Source organism: Halichoerus grypus, chromosome X (genome assembly GCF_964656455.1).
Source record: "Halichoerus grypus chromosome X, mHalGry1.hap1.1, whole genome shotgun sequence".
In the NCBI taxonomy this organism is placed as follows: domain Eukaryota; kingdom Metazoa; phylum Chordata; class Mammalia; order Carnivora; family Phocidae; genus Halichoerus; species Halichoerus grypus.
In genome coordinates this window covers 111676859-111697272 of record NC_135727.1, presented here as the reverse complement: position 1 = coordinate 111697272, position 20414 = coordinate 111676859, and the positions used below count along the sequence as shown (strand labels likewise).

Genomic DNA, 20414 nt, shown 5'->3' with positions numbered 1-20414 from the left:
ATAAAAACCATTGCTTTACAAAAGATAGTCTTAGGGGAAAACAAGACAAGCCACTAATTTGGAGAACGTATTTACAAATCACATAGACAACAAAGGACCTGTATCCAGTATATGTAAAGAACTGTCCCAATTCAACAGATTAAAAAAAAAAACAGACAGTCCAATTTAAAAATAAACAAAATTGCTTGAACAGATTCTTCCCCAAAGAGAACATAAGGATGACAAATATGCATGGGAAAAGTTATTCACCATTACTGGCATCAGGGAAGCGCAAATTGAAACCACGACAAGATTCTACTCCACACCTCTTGGAGCGGCTAAAATATAAAATACAGTACCAAATGCTAGTGAGGATGTGGAGCAACAGGAACCTTCATCTGTTGCTGGTGAGAATGATAAATGGTGCTACCCGTCTGGAAAACAGTTCCTCTCTTTCCTATAAAGATAAATACACATGTAAACCATATGACCTAGCAGTCCTCCTGGGTATTAACCCTAGAGGAAAACACATGCTCATTAAAAAACAAAACAAAACCCTGTACACAAATGTTTCTAAGCAGCAGAATTCATAATAGCCGAAAACTGGAAACAACCCAAATACACTTCAGTGGATAAATGAATAAACTGTGGTATTTTCATACCAGGGAGTATTACTCAGCAGTAAAAAGGAACGGACTACTGATGGACCCAGCAACTTGGATGGTTCTCAAAGGCATTGTGCTGAGTGAAAGAAGCCAGATTCACAAGACTATAAACTGTATGAACCCATTTATAGGACATTCCTGAAATTATAGAACTGTAATGATTGAGAATAGATCAGTGGTTATCATGGATTAGAGAATGGTGTGGATACAGAAGGGCAGCAGAAGGAAGTTTGGAGGGTGATGGAAGTGTTCTATATCCTGATTGTGATGAGTGTTAACATGTGTTAAAAGTCACAGAACTGCACCCCTCTCCCAAATCAGTTTTACTGTGATAGTTTTAAAAGTTTAAAATTAAAATTGAAGAAAATCACAGTTCATAGATTTCTGTGACCTGTGATAAGAAGACAGGACTCTGCCTGTAGGACCTTTTCAAGTAAAAGGATTCCTTTTCCACCAAAAAAGTTACATGAATTAGGGGCGCCTGGGTGGCTCAGTAGGTTAAGCGTCTGCCTTCGGCTCAGGTCATGATTCCAGGGTCCTGGAATCGAGCCCCGCATCGGGCTCCCTGCTCAGCGCAGAGCCTGCTTCTCCCTCTCCCTCTGCCTACTGCTCCCCCTGCTCGTGCTCTCTCACTTTCTCTATCTCTCTGTGTCAAATAAATAAAATCTTTTTTAAAAAAAAGTTACATGAATTAAATATCCAGCATTGAGGTCACCATCCAGTAAATCCCGAAGCTGCCAGGGTGAAAACCAGACACACCTAAATAGAAAGCTGTTTGTCAAGGAACCTACACCATGGAGGAAGTATCCAACTATGACAAAAGAAATCTCTTTGGAGGAACAAAACATTGATATTCTCATTGCTAAAGTAAAAACAAAGAAAGGTCTTTCCTAACCTTGGCTTAAGAAATGGGTGGAATAGATTTGGGCACCAGAGTGTTAGACCCCTCACGCAAGTTCTAACCTTTTAATTAAGAACGTACAGCCTTAAAAACATGACAGTGTTTTGAATAGGAGAATCTGGATATTGGAGCAATGTGTTTTTTTGACAAGGGTAGGTAGAGTTCAGGAAGCTCTGTGTTCTTTTATGCAATATAAACGTGTTCGCTTATAGTTCCCATTCTTTTATCTTATTTATTGAAAGGGGGCGGGCATAGCATCGTAGAGAACAAGAAAATTTCAATCCTCATTTGTTTTCTCTTTATCTCACCATAGCCAGCATTCTGGAATCTCTTTTCAAACATACCCCTTCCTCTTGGTTAAAGGTGATTATTTAAAAACAACAAACAAACCACTTGGAAAAAAGCACAGTTTCTAAATTTTTGTAATAATAATTGGAAATGTAAATTAGTTTCAATCATGTTCCTTTTGTTCTTCTGGTTTAAAATTACTGGTTAAGGTTATTTTACATTCACAACTGTTAAACAGTGTGTCTGAGCAAGGTGAAAGGAATTAAGGTGGAGTCGTATTGGTGGGCGGGATCTGCCACAGGCCTGTGCGCGACTGCCGGCTCAAGTTGCCTCCAGCAGCTTCTGCCCACTGGTGCAAGCTCTACAGGGGAGCAATATTCCAATAAAGATGTTTTCTTTCCTTTCCTTTTATGTTGTAATGGTTGTGATTGTATGCCATTTCGTATTAGGCTTAGCAAATTCACATCCTCATCTTCAGTTTGCTGTTTTTGTTTCTCTAGCCTAGGGTTCTAGCTCCTACACTGTGTATATACCTCAGGGGATGTTACTAGCATTAAAAAGTGTTTGAAGTTCCATTCTGTGGGTGGGACCACAGAACTTATCCAACGATAACCCTGGAGTATTTTTATGTACTTTATGTACTTTTATGTACTTTATTTATGAGGTTGCTGTATTAAAGTTTACCTATAAAAATATGTTCTATTACTAAGAAACTGTTTGAAAACCACTCACCTGGACAGATAAAATTCACAGATCATGAGAACTTGAATTTGTCACCAATCATCTCCACTTCCCGTCCCTCTAAACTTTTAGGATGTTGCTAACAGAAACATTTGACTGATTTCATGCCTTATTTACTCAATATTGGCACAGTGTTTTTTTAAAATACCTACTACATTCCAGTACCATATTACAGGAAGGTGTATTACTTTTTCTCACTTTGCTGGTTGAAAAACTGCTGAGAAGTGAAGTGGTCTAAGGCAGGAAAGGGGAAGAACAAGGATGTGGATTATCTGCATCCGAATAATTGAGCACCACAGTGTGTATATTCAAGGTGGCGGTGACTCAAGTGAGATAGGTGGGTGGTAACAAATGATTTGAGAGAAACAGACCTGCTGGAGCTCAAATAGAGGCACTTCTGTTCTAGTCATTGAGAATTACAGAACAATTAGAGCTGAGAGGAATGCAGAAAAAAAATACACTTTTTCATGTCACTGCAACCTGCCAAGGAATCAAATAAGATGCGGGCATGATGTAGGCTTAGGAACTAAGGAACGGTTCATTGTTGATCCTTGAACTTTCTGTTCAAATCCTGGATAGAGTATGATAGAGCATGAAAGGTGAGACAGAAAAACAAACTGTGGAATAGGATCTAAATCTGTTGAAGCTGGAATGAAGCCTATCTCAGGGACCTGAGGACATTTTTTTTTTTAAGTGGAGGGAAAGTGTTAGTAGGATATATTATCAAAGGGCTCCCCGTGCTTTGTGACCTAGATGTATAGAACCTGGGCAGGTTTTTTGTTTCTGTTTTTCTGATTTTTTTCAAATATAATTTCTTAAGTCTCAAAGCTTTTTAAAAAAAGTAATAGGAAATTGCTGTTTCCTTTCTTTTAGGTGAAAGCAGTTGAGAGAAAACACATTCATAGCTGTGCGTTTTATTCCAGGGCAAGTCCATTAGCCAGTTTGTGTTTTGTTTAACACTTCTCTCTGTAGAATGGTGTGGTGTCCCACTGAACGCAGAAGGCAGCCTAGGTAAGCTTTCCATAAGGTCTTAAATACAGGCAAGCTTCGTTTCTAATTAAACAAGTGTCTAATACTGTAATTTATAATGCACTTTAAAAAGAAAGGACAAAGAGCAGCCAGATCAGTTTTTGTTGGCTCTGTTTTTGCAGTGCTAGTGTCATTCTGGCAAATTGGAATAATGTAGACAAGGAATTAGTGAATTACACATGTATATATGTTAATACCCTCCCTTTTGTTGCTGTTTTTTTCATTGATTATCACAATTAATTGGCTGACATTTGAAAAGTATATGTACAGTGAGTTCTCACTGAATGTTTTTTTATACAAAACATCATGCAGGAAAATCACAAGACACCTACCATGAGTCTTTGTGTAATGGGTTTCAGTAACTAAATTATGTTAATAGCTACCTGAAATTTCCTGTAAAAAGTCCAAACCATTGGGTCCACTAAATGATCTCTCAATAAGTAAATTACTTCTTTTTTTTTTTTAAAGTTTTATTTATTTATTTATTTATTTAAGATTATTTATTTATTTATCTGAGAGAGAGAATGGGAGACAGAGAGCATGAGAGGGGGAGGATCAGAGGGAGAAGCAGACTCCCCGCTGAGCAGGGAGTCCGATGCGGGACTCGATCCCGGGACTCCAGGATCATGACCTGAGCCGAAGGCAGTTGCTTAACCAACTGAGCCACCCAGGCGCCCCAGTAAATTACTTCTTACCATGTATTATCATGGTGGCTGGTTAGAAAAGGGAGTCTGTGGCTTTTGTGCCTAGTGGCCACGTTGGGGTAAGATACATGGATCTGTTTCATTGACTGAGCTGGCTAGAACAAGATGATGGCCAAAGGTAGTCTGACCAGTAGAACTGAAGACTAACAAAAACTCATTCTTAACTAATGAAATAGGACAAGGAAGGCATAAATGTTAAATCTGCTTATGCCTAATGTATTTTTTTGTGTCATGCCATCAATTATAAGACACATGCTGATTTAATAGTAGCATTTCAGGGGAAAAGGAACTTGTTAGCGAGGATAGCAGCTGTAAGATAAATCTTTGTTTCAGAAACATTAAGATGCAATGATAGATGTCTTAGAATCAAGGCAAGGATATTACAGAGTATTACACTTCAGTAATAGCCAAGGCAAACTGAATGCTTATCACCTGCAAACAGTATACTTTTGGCCAACACTTTATATGTGTTATCTGTTTAGTCCTCACAGCACTTTCATGGGTGTTTTACAGATGGGGAGACTGAGGCTTGGAAAGGTTAAGTGACTCATCCAGGGACTCCACCTACAGTAAATGTCAGAGCCAGGATTTGAGGCAGAGTCTGTCCAACTCTAGAAGCCATACAGTTAACCACTGTTTTGTACATTTACCCCTTGTCTTTAACATAAGATCTTATACCAAAAAGAAAGATTGAGAACCATCAGCAAAGGCCTTTCCAAATCTACCTCTTCACTTTTTAAAGCAATAACTGACTTCCCCCAACAAAAAGCAAACAAACAAAAAACACCACTTCTTGAATATTCCTCAGCATCAGTTTTTATGTTTATTGTTGTGTATGTGAGTCTAAGATATTCTGTGAAGCTATTAGTCACTTTAAAACAATTTTCATAGCTACAGTTTCTGTCTTCTAGTAGGTTATAAGGTGTATAACCTCAGTACAGATTGACATATAAAGACACTAGAACAAAACAGACTATAGAGGCACATTAAGGATTTGTTGTAGCCAAATTTAACCAAAAAAAGATTTAAAACAAACATATACTACGTACTGTTTCAGACACTGTTGTAAACTTTTCTGTATTTAAACTCTTAATCTGCATTATAATTCTGTGAGGCGCTATTGGTATCCCTGTTTTACAGATGAGGAAACAGATAGAGGGGTTAAATACCTTGCCCCAAATCACATGTCAGCTAAGGGGGTAGAACCAGGATTTGAATCTGGTCTGGTTCCAGAGTCTGTGGTCTTAACAACCACATTGTACTTGCTTCATTTCGTATTTTTACATTTAGTAGTTTAAAATACTTTGGCTTTATTTTAGCACCTTTCTTCTAAAAAATTTATGCTGCTGGCCTCTTCATCCTATGCCAGAACCTTGGGTATTGATGATATAATCCCATCCTCAAGGGGATTACAGTACTTTAAGCAGAACTGAAAAAAAAAGTGAGGAAAATTTGGTTCTATTTCAACTTGTTACTTGTTGGAGAGATAGTAATTAAGTCAGGTCTTTATTTCTTTGCAGTCACTGGTACTGAAGTCTTACCACCCCATGTTTTTTTTTTCTTAATCACTTGCTTACATCATCAATGACTTTTATTTAGAACTGCAGGAGTATATTGTTTAGACTTGGCTCTTGAATGAAGTATACCAAAATTTAAAAAGAAAAAAGAAAAAGTCAAATTCTTGCAAGGGCCTATTTGGTTGATTTCAGGGAACTTCCCAAAGGCAAGTGTTTCTAGCTACTAGTTACTGTGCTCACTACTAGTTACTTAGGACTCCTTGTATGCCAGGTACTATACTCTGTTTAACACATACCATCTCATTAAGGCCTCATAATAACACCTTGGGGTGGTTTTTCCTCCCAGTTTACAAATGAGAGGAGAGGTTACATGGCCTCTGTGCACCTCAGTTTTTCAATTCATAAAACAGAGAAAAAGAAAGCTTTTTATGTTCTAATGAGAATTTTTTTTATTATGTTGTTAGCCACTGTAGAATTTCTAAGTCCAGATGAAAATTATCTCAAGTGAACATAACAGAGGTCTATGTGGAACATAAACTTTACTTTTAAGAACTCACATTTGAGAGGTGCCTGGGTGCCTCGGTCAGTTGAGTGTCCGACTCTTGATTTCAGCTCAGGTCATGATCTCAGGGTCTTGGCATCGAGTGCCGCGTCAGGCTCCACACTCAGCGAGGAGTCTGAGATTTTCTCCCTCTGCCTCTGTCCTTTTTCCCGCTCGAGCGCTCTCTCTCGCTCACTCGCTCCCTTGCTCAATAAATAAATAAATAAATTCTTAAAAAAAAAAAACACTCACATTTGATACCTTTCCAGTCAAAGGTGCAACTCAGAATGAAGGTGAACAAAAATTATAAAATTAAATTGACACGGTTAAACACTGGGTCCCCTGTGCAACAGTGATAAACATCGAAAAGCATTTTATTTGGCTTGGTCACTTTATCCTTGCAGCCTTTAGCTGCAGCCCCCAGGCCAGTGCCCTTTGCGTTGGCCCTGTGCTTCAGTCACTTTGACTCGTGGTGGGCTGTGCCTGCAGCATGGTGTCGTGATAGTCTGCGTGAGTGAGGTACCAGGTGACCGCTGCTCTGGTACACTAAGCAAGTATTTCAGGTTGAAAACTAGCCACAAAGGAACCGATTAACACAGAGAATGACATAGTTGCAAGTGTATGAATGAAAAGTGGCATATTAAAAAGATCAAGGGGCTTGGACACCGAAAACCTGGAATCAAGTCCCAGCTCTGCCACTTACTAGCTGCCTGACCTAGGGCAAGTCTGTAACCTCTTTGAGTCTCAGCCTTCTTATCTGTAAAATGAAGATAATCAGACTAGCTAGTTCATTTATTGAAGATAAAATGGGAGAAAGCATAATGCAAGGGAGATTGATCTGAAAACTAGAAAGTGTCAAATGGATATTAATACATTATGCTAAACTTCATTAAGCCTCTACTTCAGTATAGTGTGATTTAACACAGTCCTAGCATTCAAGAAATCTCTGTCAGTTTTAAATAGCATGTCTATATGGACTTAACATTTTTATCTCAAGTAATCCTACCCCAGCATTTCACGCCAAGATGTGAGATGTTGGGGTGCCTGGGTGGTTCAGTGGTTAAGCGTCTGCCTTTGGCTCCGGGTCATGATCTTGGGGTCCTGGAATCGAGCCCCAAGTCAGGCTCCCTGCTCAGCGGGGAGTCTGCTTCTCCCTCTGCCTTTCCCCACTGCTCGTGTGCTCTCTCCCTCTCTCTTTCTCTCAAATAAATAAAATCTTAAAAAATAAAAAGATGTGAGATGTCACTTGGCAATAAAAAGCTGTAGCCTTCTTGATCCTGCCTGTGAACCATCATTCTACTTTGGACTCTACCCATTTTTCTAAGAGATTATCAAACTGATCATAACTGCCCCATTCACTGACCAGATCTGGGATTGTGAACAGAGGACTCCACCTTGATGAGCTCTGTAAAATAAGGCAAATAATTCTAGTTTCCTCACCTCACCGAGCTTGTAAGCATCAAATACTTTGAAGAGCTTAGCATATGATACAAGTACAAGGGACATGCATGATAAAATGAATATGATCATCAAAGACCTCGCAGTGTAGCATCAGAACTAAACACAAATAATGCTGTTAGAAAATGGAAGGTAAAAATACCATTAAAAAGTTACAGAGAGTGGTTGACACGAGGAGGAGGTAGATAAATGGAAATGTCCACAGTTGACTGCAATACATTGTTGGGAAAAGACACACCCATACCAGACTCTAAGCTCCTGTGATCTTATACTGTTTCTCTCCTTCTCTGATGTAGCCTTAGCAGCTAGAACAGTGCTGGGCATGTGATAGATGCTCAGTTTGTTGGATGAATGAACACTAGTCTTTCTGATCAGTTCAGGTGACTACTGGTGTGAATGTAGGCTAACTTTGGCTAACATCCTGTGGCCTGGGTTGGTCATGACTCTCTTGTCCTAGTTTTCTATCTGAGGCAGGACTTGTTCTAAGATGTTACCTAACCCAGAGTTCACCTTAACATCCATGTCAAATTACAAGGCCAAATTTTCATCCTAAATGTTAAGTCTATTTATTTACAGTAGCCATGTACATTTATTTTAGTAACTCTTGATATTGTTCATCATAGACCCTTAGGAGCCGATTATTAAGATACTAGAAAGCTGGGGCGCCTAGGTGGCTCAGTCAGTTAAGCATCTGCCTTTGGCTGAGGTCATGATCCCAGGATCCTGAGATTGAGCCCTGCGTTGGGCTCCCTGCTCAGCAGGGAGTCTGCTTCTCCCTCCCTCTGCCGCTCTCGTGCACACACTCGCTTGCTCTCTCAATAAATTAAATCTTAAAAAAAAAAAAAAAGATACTAGAAAGCTAACCAAGCATTATAGATGTCAGTTTTGCCTATTTTTTGTGGGTGGGGTGAGAAACGGTAGAGAAAATTTTCATTTTAACAAGGTGGATATATTTGGATGGATATGCCAGGGAAGAAGGACCAGTGACTGCTTGTGTAAAAAAGAAAACAAGTTGTAGCTTTCAGTCTAGTTTAAGTCTGGAAAGAAACCCTAGAAATGACCTAATCCAGGAAGCCCTTTTTTCCACGTAAGATTTCATGCAGAATGCCCTTCTGTAAAACATAAATATTTTTTTTTAAGATTTTTATTTATGTGACAGAGAGACACAGTGAGAGGGAACACAAGCAGGGGGAGTGGGATGTCTTAAAATTTCTTAAATGTCTTAAAATTTTGTATGTAGTACATGTGAATGTGCCTGTTTTGAATTTTTTATAATGAATATACATACTTTTTTAAAAGATTTTTTATTTATTTATTTGACACAGAGAGAGAGACAGCTAGAGAGGGAACACAGGCAGGGGGAGCGGGAGAGGGAGAAGCAGGCTCCTGGCTGAGCAGGGAGCCCGATGCGGGGCTCGATCCCAGGACCCTGGGATCATGACCTAAGCCGAAGGCAGATGCTTAACAACTGAGCCACCCAGGCGCCCCTACAATGAATATATATACTTTAATCAATGAAATCAAACATTTGGAGAAGCCTGGGAGGTGTAAAAATGGAACACATTTGAAAAACAATGTTTCAGTCATATTAGAGATAAGCAAGTTAAAACTATGATCTAGAAGAACGTTATTTGGTCTCCACGTTTGCTTCTTGATATGATGATATTAATGACGTTAATTAATCTGAACATAGTCGACTACCTCAGTACCCCCAGATTTCAAGGGTTTCTCCTACCTATACATAAATGTTTCCAGGCCATCTTAAGGTTCCAGTGGAATCCAACCAAGGTAACTTACAAACCTTCATTTCTGTATTATTGTTTCTTCTGGTTTGAAATTTGTATTTAAATTTTCTGTCATGGTATTTATACATGATTATATGTAGGACAGGGGACAAATTCAGATCTTTTGAGTTTTGGGGGGAGGCATGGGATTAACCTAGAAATATGACATTTAACAAAAGGAAAACTTTTCAAGGAAGGGCAACAAATTCAAGAGAGATTCCCAGAATCATCCTCAGCCCCAGGGAAGACCTCGTGGCCAGTATTTGGGTATTTCACCATCTGCAGTGTTAAAGCCAGCCCTGTCTCCTAAGATGGAAATTGCCATGTGTAGAATGACTTGATAGAAAATGGTGTACATTCTATATAATCTTCTAACTGCAGAATGCGACCAGTGGCACTTACCCTAAAAAAAATAAATTACCCGAAATTTGCAGCACATTCATATTCAATTTCATCACAGCAGATGCTCATTAGTATGTTGTTATTAATTGGTATTCACTTTAGGTTTTGTTTAAAATGAAGATAATAATTAGGTTTTAATTACTGCATCATTCGTGGGGGGGTTGTCTGTGGGGAGAGGGATAGAGTGAAATGCGTCTTAAAGTACTGAGATATTTCCTGATGCTTATTCAGCAACGTGTGTTGCCAAAGACTTTGAAAAATTAACTTCATCTTTACCAAAAAATGGGACTAGGATTTTGAAATGAAGAAACTGCTGTGTGTGTTTTTTTAAGCCCGTCGTTATCAAGAACTCGCTGTAAATTGTCTGCTTGATGGACACACTGAATCAGATGATAATGTGCACTACCATTCTTTCTAATCAGATTACCAAAAAGAGTTCTTGGAAAAGTAACCCTCACAAGCGGCTGATTAATGAAGTGGTGGCAATGTTTTGTATTAGAACTAATTGAAGTAATCCAAATAAGTTATTTCTGTAGCCTATGGAAATAATTTCCTTTGCAAAGAAGTACAGTGGAGTTGGCAAGCCAGCATTTTTTTTCACCCTCTGTTTTTCCATATTTGCAAAATAGCTAAGTTAATACAGATATTGCAGATAAAATGGGGAGAAAACTAATTTAATTGAGTGGCAGGGAAAGCAAGAAAGCTTGGCTCAATGCTTTCATAATCAAGACTAATAATTTATATGAGGCTTAAAGGTGTATGGAAATTGAGGGGTGCTAGAATTCTAAAAGCGTATCTCTACTAAAACACTAGAGATAACAGTTTTTAATGCATTCATGAAAAGGTGGCATTCATATTCTAGAGTTTAAATATATTCCTTAATTAAAATTTTCTGGAGCACATATCATGGGCATGACATTGGGTTTTCCAAATATGCACAAATTTAGACCCTCTGGAAGCTTACAGACTAGTTGGGAAAAGTACAGGATCTGTCATGTGTTCCCTGTGTGCTGGGTGCTTTCCTTGTGGTATCTCATGATCTTTACAACATTCCTGACAGGCTTATTTGCCTCATTTTACCAATGAAAAAATTGAGGTGTGAATAGGTTAAGCAGTGTGTTCAAAATTACCCTAGCCTTTAAGTGATTCAGTCTGATCCCAAAGCCAGTCTGCCATGGGGAGATGCACACAGGCTACATTAGAAATCATTTCAAGGGACTAGTGTTGTATCATTAGGCAATGTGTTGAGGCTCAGCAAGAGGTGGGAGACACATTCTATGAATCCCTTCCTTCCACAAACATTCATTGAGGGCCAACTACACTCCCTGCTCCGGCCTAGGCACCAGCAGTACAAAGGGGAATACATAGAGTCCCTGCCCTCTGGAGCTCACATCCTAGGAGGTACAAGGATGATCAAAACAGTGAGGACTACCTGGAGTGTGATCTCTGGGCCAGAGGGATGCAGTAAACCATTGGGACCTAGAGGAGAGGCAACTGGGTTTGTCAGGTAGAAAGTGAGCAAACCAAATGCTTGAGGCTTGACAGATGACCGTGAGGAAACTGATGACCATGAGGTCTGATGAGGTAGGTAGAAAGCTAGTGGTTGTTTAGGCAGGGCTGAAAGGATAGGCCTGCCAGGAGGGGCAGAATTCCCTGGGCCAGTGTCAGAGTAGGGAAGGAGCACAGGGCCTGTGTGCCTGGAGCAGGCAATGGTAAGGAGTGGGGTGCGTGTGGGGCTGGGCTGGCATTGGAGGGGCATGCAGAGACCTCTTGAGTAGGTCTGGTGGTTGGAGCTCTGTCTGGTAGATGGTGAGGGTACTAGTAGGGATTTTTTTTTTTTTTTTCAGAGAGAGAGAGTGTGCATGCGAGTGGGGGGTGGGGTGTAGAGAGAAAGAGAGAGAGAGAATCCCAAGCAGGCTCCACGCCCAGCGTGGAGCCCAACACAGGGCTCAGTCTCACAACACTGAGATCATGACCTGAGCCAAAGTCAAGAGTCAGCGCTTTTAACCGACTGAGCCACCCAGGCACCCCCTAGTAGGGATTTTTCAGCCAAGGCTGTTGTAAAGCGATTTTCCATTTCTAGACTTGTATCTTAGGGTCTCTGTCAGTGCCAGCAGGGTTTAGAGTTTTGGATCTGCTTCATGCTGTGATGCCTGGAGTAAATTCTATCCTCAGCTTTTGCAAAGTAATGGGGTTTGATACACCGTTGTCGTATTTTAAAGTTCTAGTCAGTGCTGGTTTATTTGTGCTCATGGTAGAAGAATGATAGTTAGTCATCAAAAATACTTTGGGGCTATATTTTGGGAATTGGGACAGCCCATTTTCCTTCCTGATTGATATTGTTGAGGCTTAAACCAAATGGATTTGACTTCTGTGAGTATATACTAGTTAATGTGAGAAGGCAGGCCTTGCATGTTCTAGGTTGTATGAGGAAGGTATCTTGAGGTTAAGATATTGCTGTGGATAATTTCTAGGGTCATGAGCCAAACTCTTCATACCTCAAGGAATTCAATTCAGGAGCAAGTTACGTTTATTTTCAAGTTGATGAAGAGGTAGTTTTAGCTAACTTCTACTCTTATCCCTACAAATGAGGGGGAGAGAGAGAAGACTGGTTACATTGCCACACAACAGTCTTAGAAAGCTAAAATAAAAGACCATGTGTTGTCAAACCAGTTCAAAAGAAAGTCAGTTGAAAATCAGTACTGAGCCCACTTTGGAAACAGTTTGGCAATTGCTACTGAAGCTGAACATGTGCATGCCCTGTGACCCAGCATTTCCATTGCTGGGTATTATAATCAACAGAAATGTACACTTACGTGCTTCAAAGGCATGTACAAGAATATTCACAGCAGCACCATTCCTAATAACCAGAAAACTGGAAACCACCTAAATATCCATCATCCATAGAATGGATAAGTAGGTTGTGATCTATTCATTCAGTGGAATACTTCATGGCAATGAGAATAAAACTCTTTTTACATGCAACAACATAGGTGAATCTCACAAACATAATGTTGAGCAAAAGAAACCAAAGAAAAAAAGAGTGAAAACTATGTAATTCTATGCACATAAAGTTATTGGGTTTTTTTTTCTTAAGACAAATCTGTTGATGGGGAGTAGCTAGCAGGGGAACAAGGGGAGGCTTCTTGGGATGCTGGTATTGTTCTGTTTCTTTTTATGGGTGCTGATTACAGAGATGTGTTCACTTTGTACATCAAACTGCACACTTACTATTTGTGCACTTGGTGTATAGATTTTAATTCAACAACAAAATAATACAAATTAGGGGTAACACTGGCCTGTATTTATGTAAGAGAAAATATGTCCATCCTAATCTTGAAATAACTTGCTTGGACAAGCAAGCATCTTCCTCAAAAATGGTTCTCAGGAAATCTTCTCAGGCTATTTTGGTTAGTGTAAATTCCTTTATCTCAAGCTAGGCTGGAGGGATACAAGTTCATGGTTCTAAAAGTATCTCCAGTACAGGTAATATATAGCACAGCGATTCCCATCTTAGACTACCCACCAGAACTACCTAGGAGTCCTTAAAAATGCCAATCCCCAGCATTCCACCCTGCATTCTGAGTTAGTTGTTCCAGGAGTGAGGTCTGAGCTTCAGTATTTTTTTTAAAGCTCCCAGGTGATTCTTATGTGCAGTCAGGTGAAGGATCACTGATCTAGAGGCTCATCAAAAATCTCAGGAGAGGGGCGCCTGGGTGGCTCAGTCGTTAAGTGTCTGCCTTCGGCTCAGGTCATGATCTCAGGGTCCTGGGATCGAGCCCCACATCGGACTCCCTACTCAGCGGGAAGCCTACTTCTCCCTCTCCCACTCCCCCTGCTTGTGTTCCCTATCTTGCTGTGTCTCTCTCTGTCAAATAAATAAATCTTAAAAAAAAAAAAATCTCAGGAGAGAGACCAGGGATTATAAATAAATGGAAACAGAACTACCTTTTCATGTGAGGGTATGTTGGCTTGGAGACAGAATGAAGTTTGCATTGTTTCTGATGTAATCCAATTATGGGATTTTAAAAAAATGCATTAGAACCAGGGGCATTAAAACATTTTCCTTTTCCATTCATTTCTTCCACAATATTTGCTAAGTGCCTCCTCTGTGCCAGGTATATCAAAGTGGAATTCCTTCCCTACCCCCATTACTCTGTTAACACTCCGAGCATCCAACTTGAATGCAGAGTGTGATATGCACAGTAGCTATTTCTGCTCAGCATTGTCCTTACTAAATCACAATCGGCCACTTTGGTGCATGATGTTCTAAGTATAAAGGAAGACTGAAAGAAGCCTAGGCACCGTGTTGAGTGCAATTTTCAGGAAAGAGCAAGAAATCGAACATTTTAAACCAATAAGTAAAAGCTAGAGAGAGAGAGAGAAATGTTAAAATATCATCTTACTTTCCTGAAGTATTTTCCATCCAATCTTGTACAGTCAAAATGAGCATTTAAGTGTGGGGAAAAAAACCCGCTGAACATCTCAGAGAAGACTAGAGGGTGTCAGGTTTCTTGATTAGAAGAATTTATCATCAAAGGCAAAAGAGAAAAGATGGTAATGATAAAAAAAAAAAAAGCCCTCCAAGTGATCACAAATTAATGGTGCAAAATCAAGAAAACAAAAGTAGGTGTTATTCTTGTTCATTTAAACTGTAGTTTTCTCCATTTCATGTGTGTTCTTTAAAACCACTTAATTGTATTTGACATTGAAAATCTAATAGGGCCTTTTGTTTTCAGCCAATTTACTAATTGCAAAATATGTCAGGAATCAAAAGGGCAGCAAGTGTTGGTATATTTTTAAAAAATATATAACTCCTTTTTAATTTTTTTTCCTATTTTCCTTATCCATTTAGGCAGTGACTTTCAATTAGCCTGCCTACTAATATCAGGTCACTAAACTCCGTGGCTGACGCTTTATTCCTTCATGTGGGTTGTCACTCGTTTGCTTCAGTTGGCTGGCAAAGGTTGTTGTATATCCATTACCAGCAACACAGCACTTTGCATTTCTGAATTGACAAGCAGCTATATTGACCCAGCGCTTATTATGGGTCAACAGCTGCGTTAACCAACGGAAGGACTGAGGGGCAATTAAAATGAATTGGCAAAAATATATCTTCCTAATTTACTCCAATTTGTTATTTATGCTAACATTGTATGGCTTCTATGGTGACACTAAACAGAATGGACCCAATAATGGCAATTAACATAAAAATATAATGGCTAATCAAATTGACAGCAACTGTTTCTCATCATCTCGACACACAATACATTATCAAAACAAACTATTATGAAGGAGGTAATTTCAGTGTTCTATTCAACCTGCAGCATGTGTGCAGTCAGGGAGATGTGTACCAGCAATTACTGCTGAATCTAAAAAACTAAACAAATAACTTAATCGCTGTCGTCCTCCTTTTTTTTTCCCCCAGGAAGCAGTAATCAGGATTCGCTAAAAATAACTGGTGTATAATAGTATAATGATGATGCATATTGTAGAATAGCTAATAAGAAATAAAATAGGCTTCTAGGTGTATACTTTTTAAAATAGGTTCAGGTAAAGAAAGAGACTCGCAGAAGGAATGAACACAAAAAAAGACAATAGCTCTGGCTGATGAATAGCTCCATATGGGTTATTCCTGCAGCCTAATATTTATAGATACCCTTTATAATGGCCAAAGATGTTTAAAATACACTAAATTTAGTAACAGATTTTGTAATGCAGTTAACAAGAAGGTCAGTCTTTGAGCTCTAATTGAATTTCAGTTACTTCTGTACCAAGTTGAGTTTGACTATGGTTTTTTATCATTGATAGTGAGCTAGGATCCTTGGATCCAATACTTGGTTTCCCAAGAGATTCCCTTCAAAAATAATGCTGTTTCCCTATCCAGCTGTAGGTAGTGGTTTTCCTTAAGTTCCTAGTGGTGTGCTAGTCTGTGGGTGCCACCGGACCCTGCTGCATGGTTTGTACAAATGACTTGGTTGTCATGGTCATTCATTGATTAATTCATTCAGCCAGCATCTATCTGTGGAATGCTTACTGTGTGAGTTAGCTGTATGTATATTTGTCACTGCTACCCAATCTGGCACACAATAGCTGGTCATTGGATGTTGGTTGGATTTCATGTTCATCCAAGGCAGCAAGCGAGAGCTGATAACGTGTTTGTTATTTGAGCTTCTCATTTGAGAAGTGCTGAGGGTTCAGTTGTTTCACCTTGGTAGGACACCCCCACTCCCAAAGAAAACATCAAAGCTCTTGCTTATTGTCCTTCAGCATGAGGGTTTCCGAAGTATCTAACTTCATAGGAAGAAGGAAAGAAAGTTCCTAGGGCAGTTGATTTTAAATTAAGAGAAATGCACTTGAATGCGATTCAGCACATAATTCTTACTTTGGTTGTTGAATTGGCTGCATGTGTTTTTGCTCCCGCACAGTGTGAGGTACGGTTGCTTAGGAGAACACACAATGACTCTAGATAACCCCAGGAATATCAGTGTTCCTTATATGTTTGCTGAATGAATAGTAGTTCGGGCACATCTCCTATGATGTTGAATTCGAACTTGCCAAAGTCACTAAACATTTGTTTTGACGTGGGTGGGATGAAAAACCTCAGTTATTTCATTTCCCCCAGTATCTCTCAGAGGTCATACGTTGCCCACTTAGGAGTAGCACAGAACAAGTGGTTAAGATGTTCCTCGAGACTATGCTTTATTTACCATGTCATGTCTTTGAGCCAGTCCCTGGCAAAGGCAATAGATTTCTACCACAAGTCATAAAATTGGGCTCATAGTATGGCAGTATATGTTAAACGGTTTTCAGAAATTGTTTAACTTCTTGCTACCACGGACAGGTCCCAGTTAGGAAGCACAGTACCACTTTTCCCAATTAACGGTGCAAATTGTCAAGGGTGCATAGGAATTTGCAATTTGACAAAATCAGTTTTTTGACAGCAGGGGTAATCAGTCTGCAGCTTCGCAAGTAGTAATCTATGATCGAAGTGGCAGGATTTATTCTGAATTATGAAAGGTATGTATGCTATATGAGGGGGACAAATCATTAGTATGATTCTCTCCTTCTTATTCAACCCCCTTCTTAAAAAAAAAAAAGCTGCTTGATATAGAAGTTGAGAGTAGGGAATACACTCTGCTGAGAGTGATCTCCGTCACTCCCCTCGCCAGTAGTAGTATTCATTTATTTTCTGTTCTATTGCAGTATTCTGACAAGTCCCTGTACACCCAGCTGTGCTTTTACCGGTACATTTTTGATGCGGACTGTGCACTGGAGAAACTTACTACCGATCATGAGAAAGGTACGTTAAAATACTGTAATTACCTTTGAGTTTAAAGTGGAAATTTGCATCATAAAAGCCATACCTACTGTCAGGCTGTTCATGCAGCATCACACCGCTGTCTCAGAAGCAGGCCGTGGGGGCCCTTGTGAACACAGGCTTCCCCTGCATGAGGGGCGGTGGTATAGGAATCCCCGGCTTTGGTCCCCACAGCCTGTCTCACATTGTTCTCTATTAAAGCAGGGCTTTGGGGGAGGAACAGTACAAAAAGGACTCTTTAAATGCTATATTTTGAAAATGCTATTTTCTATAGAGTTTAGTAATTGTAATAAAGTAAGCATAGGCAACGTGATCGTTGGACCTACAAAAACCAGACATTACTACAGAAAAATAGAGCTGGAGTGTGTCTCTGCTGTTCACTAAAAGCCTAGGTTCGTTTTGAAAGAGAGGCATGGGGTGGAGTTATTTATTGACTCCATCCTAAGAGAGCGTATCTGCACCTTCGCCCAGATGATTGGATGCTGCCCGTAACCCTCACGCAGGACTTGCAGGGACTGTGGAATTTAATGGGTCTGGGAAAAGCTTTGTTCCATAACGAAGTATTTGAAAATGTCGTGACAAGTGCATGTTTTTTTTTTCTCCTACCTGAAAATCACATTGACAACTTTTCTATGACGTGTAAAGAACAAAAAAGGCAAATATCCACATTTTTCTTATTAGTTACCTGCAGAGTGTTTATGTTGTCAGTGAATATCAATTCAACATCTTGTTGGTCAGTATTAAGGCTGGAGGTAACCTTAAGGACAGAAACCTAAAAATACTGCTGGATTTCCTCCCGTAAGAATCTCCACGCTGCCCTTGATTTGGTCTTAACTGTTTTCAGTTCTAGTCATAATTGACCAGTTTTTTCCATCTACAGGATAGGCTAAAAATTATTTTTTAAAGGTCTTGACTTAATTGGTTTTGCTGTCCTTGGATATAAAACAGTTTACCGACAGATGGAGGAGTTGGTCCAAATATTAGTTTCTTGTTTTTGGATGTTCACCAAGAACTTGGGCTACAGCATATTTTCAGTGAATTAGTAAAATTTATGTAATGTGAAGAAAAATTTCTTCTTTTCATTAATAACTGAGTTTTTCTTAACTTCTGTTCATGGCTCATGTCTGGCCCATGTTTATTTTCAGTATCATTAATAGCTTTTTCTCTTTTACCCTTAAGGGCCTTTCCTTAAAGGCATTATGAGTTGAGAGAATTATGTACGGATTCTCTGATGAATACATTGTTTCTGTCTGTTTGTTACCTCTTTCTGGGTATCAGTATATTAAAAGTTGCTCCCCCTTTACTTCTTTCTGAATCTAGCCATTTCAGATTGTTCCCTAGATATCTTAGACTCCAAGGGGATGGACTTCTCTTCCAGATATCTCCAAAATTCTTATCTGAGGCAGCTAAATCAGTCTTTCATGATTAGCGGTTTTCAAAAAGTCTCTTGACTCTTGGAGACATGTAGGAGTGATCTGGAAAGTCACTAAAGACTCTGGTTTTTTAGAGGAGTGTACATTGCTCTACCAGAAAATAAGAGGGAATAAAATAGCTACTTAGAAGCTTCTCGCTTGGCAAAAGGGGAGAAGTATTGACAGTATCTGTACCCTCACACAATTTACTGTGGTTCTATTTCACAAGTTTAAGAGTTGGGATAGTTTTTTTTTTTTTATCATTTGCTTCTAATAAGTACACTGTCCAGGAGTTAAGGGTCATAATGGCACTATGTGTGAGTTATTGACAGGTTCTTCCACATGTCAGAAGGCTAAAGAAAATAAACTAAGAGAAAGATATTAAATGTATGTGTCACAGAATGAACTTCATGAAATGTTCCAAGAACCTTTCATTTTATTTAGAGAATTTTAACTATGAAACTATTTTTCCTTTTAGCTTTCTTCTTATTTACTATTCATGAGTTGCACTTTAGGAATGAGTGGATTAGTTGAAATTTACCTGCTCAGGGCATTCTCAGATCACTCAGTAATATTAAGAGGTACTAGGGTATTTGTTAGTAGGGGGATATAAACTGAAACTCTGGGTCGTGCTTATCTGTATTCCAAGATCAGAGGTTTACTGACAAGTGACATTTGATAAGTTCCCCCTTAAGAGTCAGTTGGGGTGTGGCACCTGGGTGGGCTCAGTTGGTTAAGTCTGACTCTTGATTTCTGCTGGGGTCATGATCTCAGGGTGGTGAGATTGAGCCCTGCTTTGGGCTCGGCGCTCAGCAGGGAGCCTGCTTAAGATTGTCTCTCTCGCTTGCTCCCTCTGCCCCTCTTCCCCTCTCAAAAAAAAATGAATTGAAAAGCTGTGGCAAATATTTTTATTCAGTTTGGACCAAGCCAGAACACCAATAGATGTTACATCAGAAGTCTTGCGAAAGAGTGACCGTCATTACACACAGTTACATTATTGAGAATGGAGTCTTAAGTATTGTCTGTCAACAAGTGCCCTGGATTTGGCGTGTGAGGTATTTACTGTCCGTACTTAGCAACATTTCCTTGACTAAGATTGTTTTACCATTTCCCTTTGTAAAGCCCATATTTTGGGGCGCCTGGGTGGCTCAGTCGTTAAGCGTCTGCCTTCGGCTCAGGTCATGATCCCAGGGTCCTGGGATCGAGCCCCACATCGGGCTCCCTGCTCAGCAGGAAGCCTGCTTCTCCCTCTCCCACTCCCCCTGCTTGTGTTCCCTCTCTCGCTGTGTCTCTCTCTGTCAAATAAATAAAATCTTTTTTTAAAAAAAGCCCATATTTTAAGGGTTGTAACTGGATGGTGGTTTAATTTTTGTTTGAAACTTGGCCATTTGGAAAAATCACAAATTATTTGAAAGAAGTTTATTTTTATGGTAAGAAGTAGCTCTTGTCAAAGCTTTTTCCTGTGCTTTGCTTTCAAACGAAGGTTTACAGACCATTAGTCCATAATGTGAATTAACCCCATTTGGTATTTTTCCTTACCTTTAAAATGCTAAAGGACTGTTATTCACTTTGGTGAAGTGTTTACTGCATATTCACTGTAACTACCTAACATTTTAAAAATCTTATTTCTGTAGGACTTTGGCTTTATTATTGTAACTGCTCCAGAATGTTA

General features: G+C 39.5%; 1 protein-coding gene across 1 annotated transcript in view; it reads left to right on the top strand.

Annotated features, from left to right (window-relative positions):
• POLA1 (DNA polymerase alpha 1, catalytic subunit) overlaps positions 1–20414 on the top strand; it is a 290758-nt gene that overhangs the window by 209089 nt on the left and 61255 nt on the right. The window contains exon 36 of the mRNA XM_078065178.1: positions 17216–17312. Within this exon, the coding sequence (XP_077921304.1) occupies positions 17216–17312 (97 nt within the window). The remainder of the gene's footprint in view (positions 1–17215; positions 17313–20414) is intronic.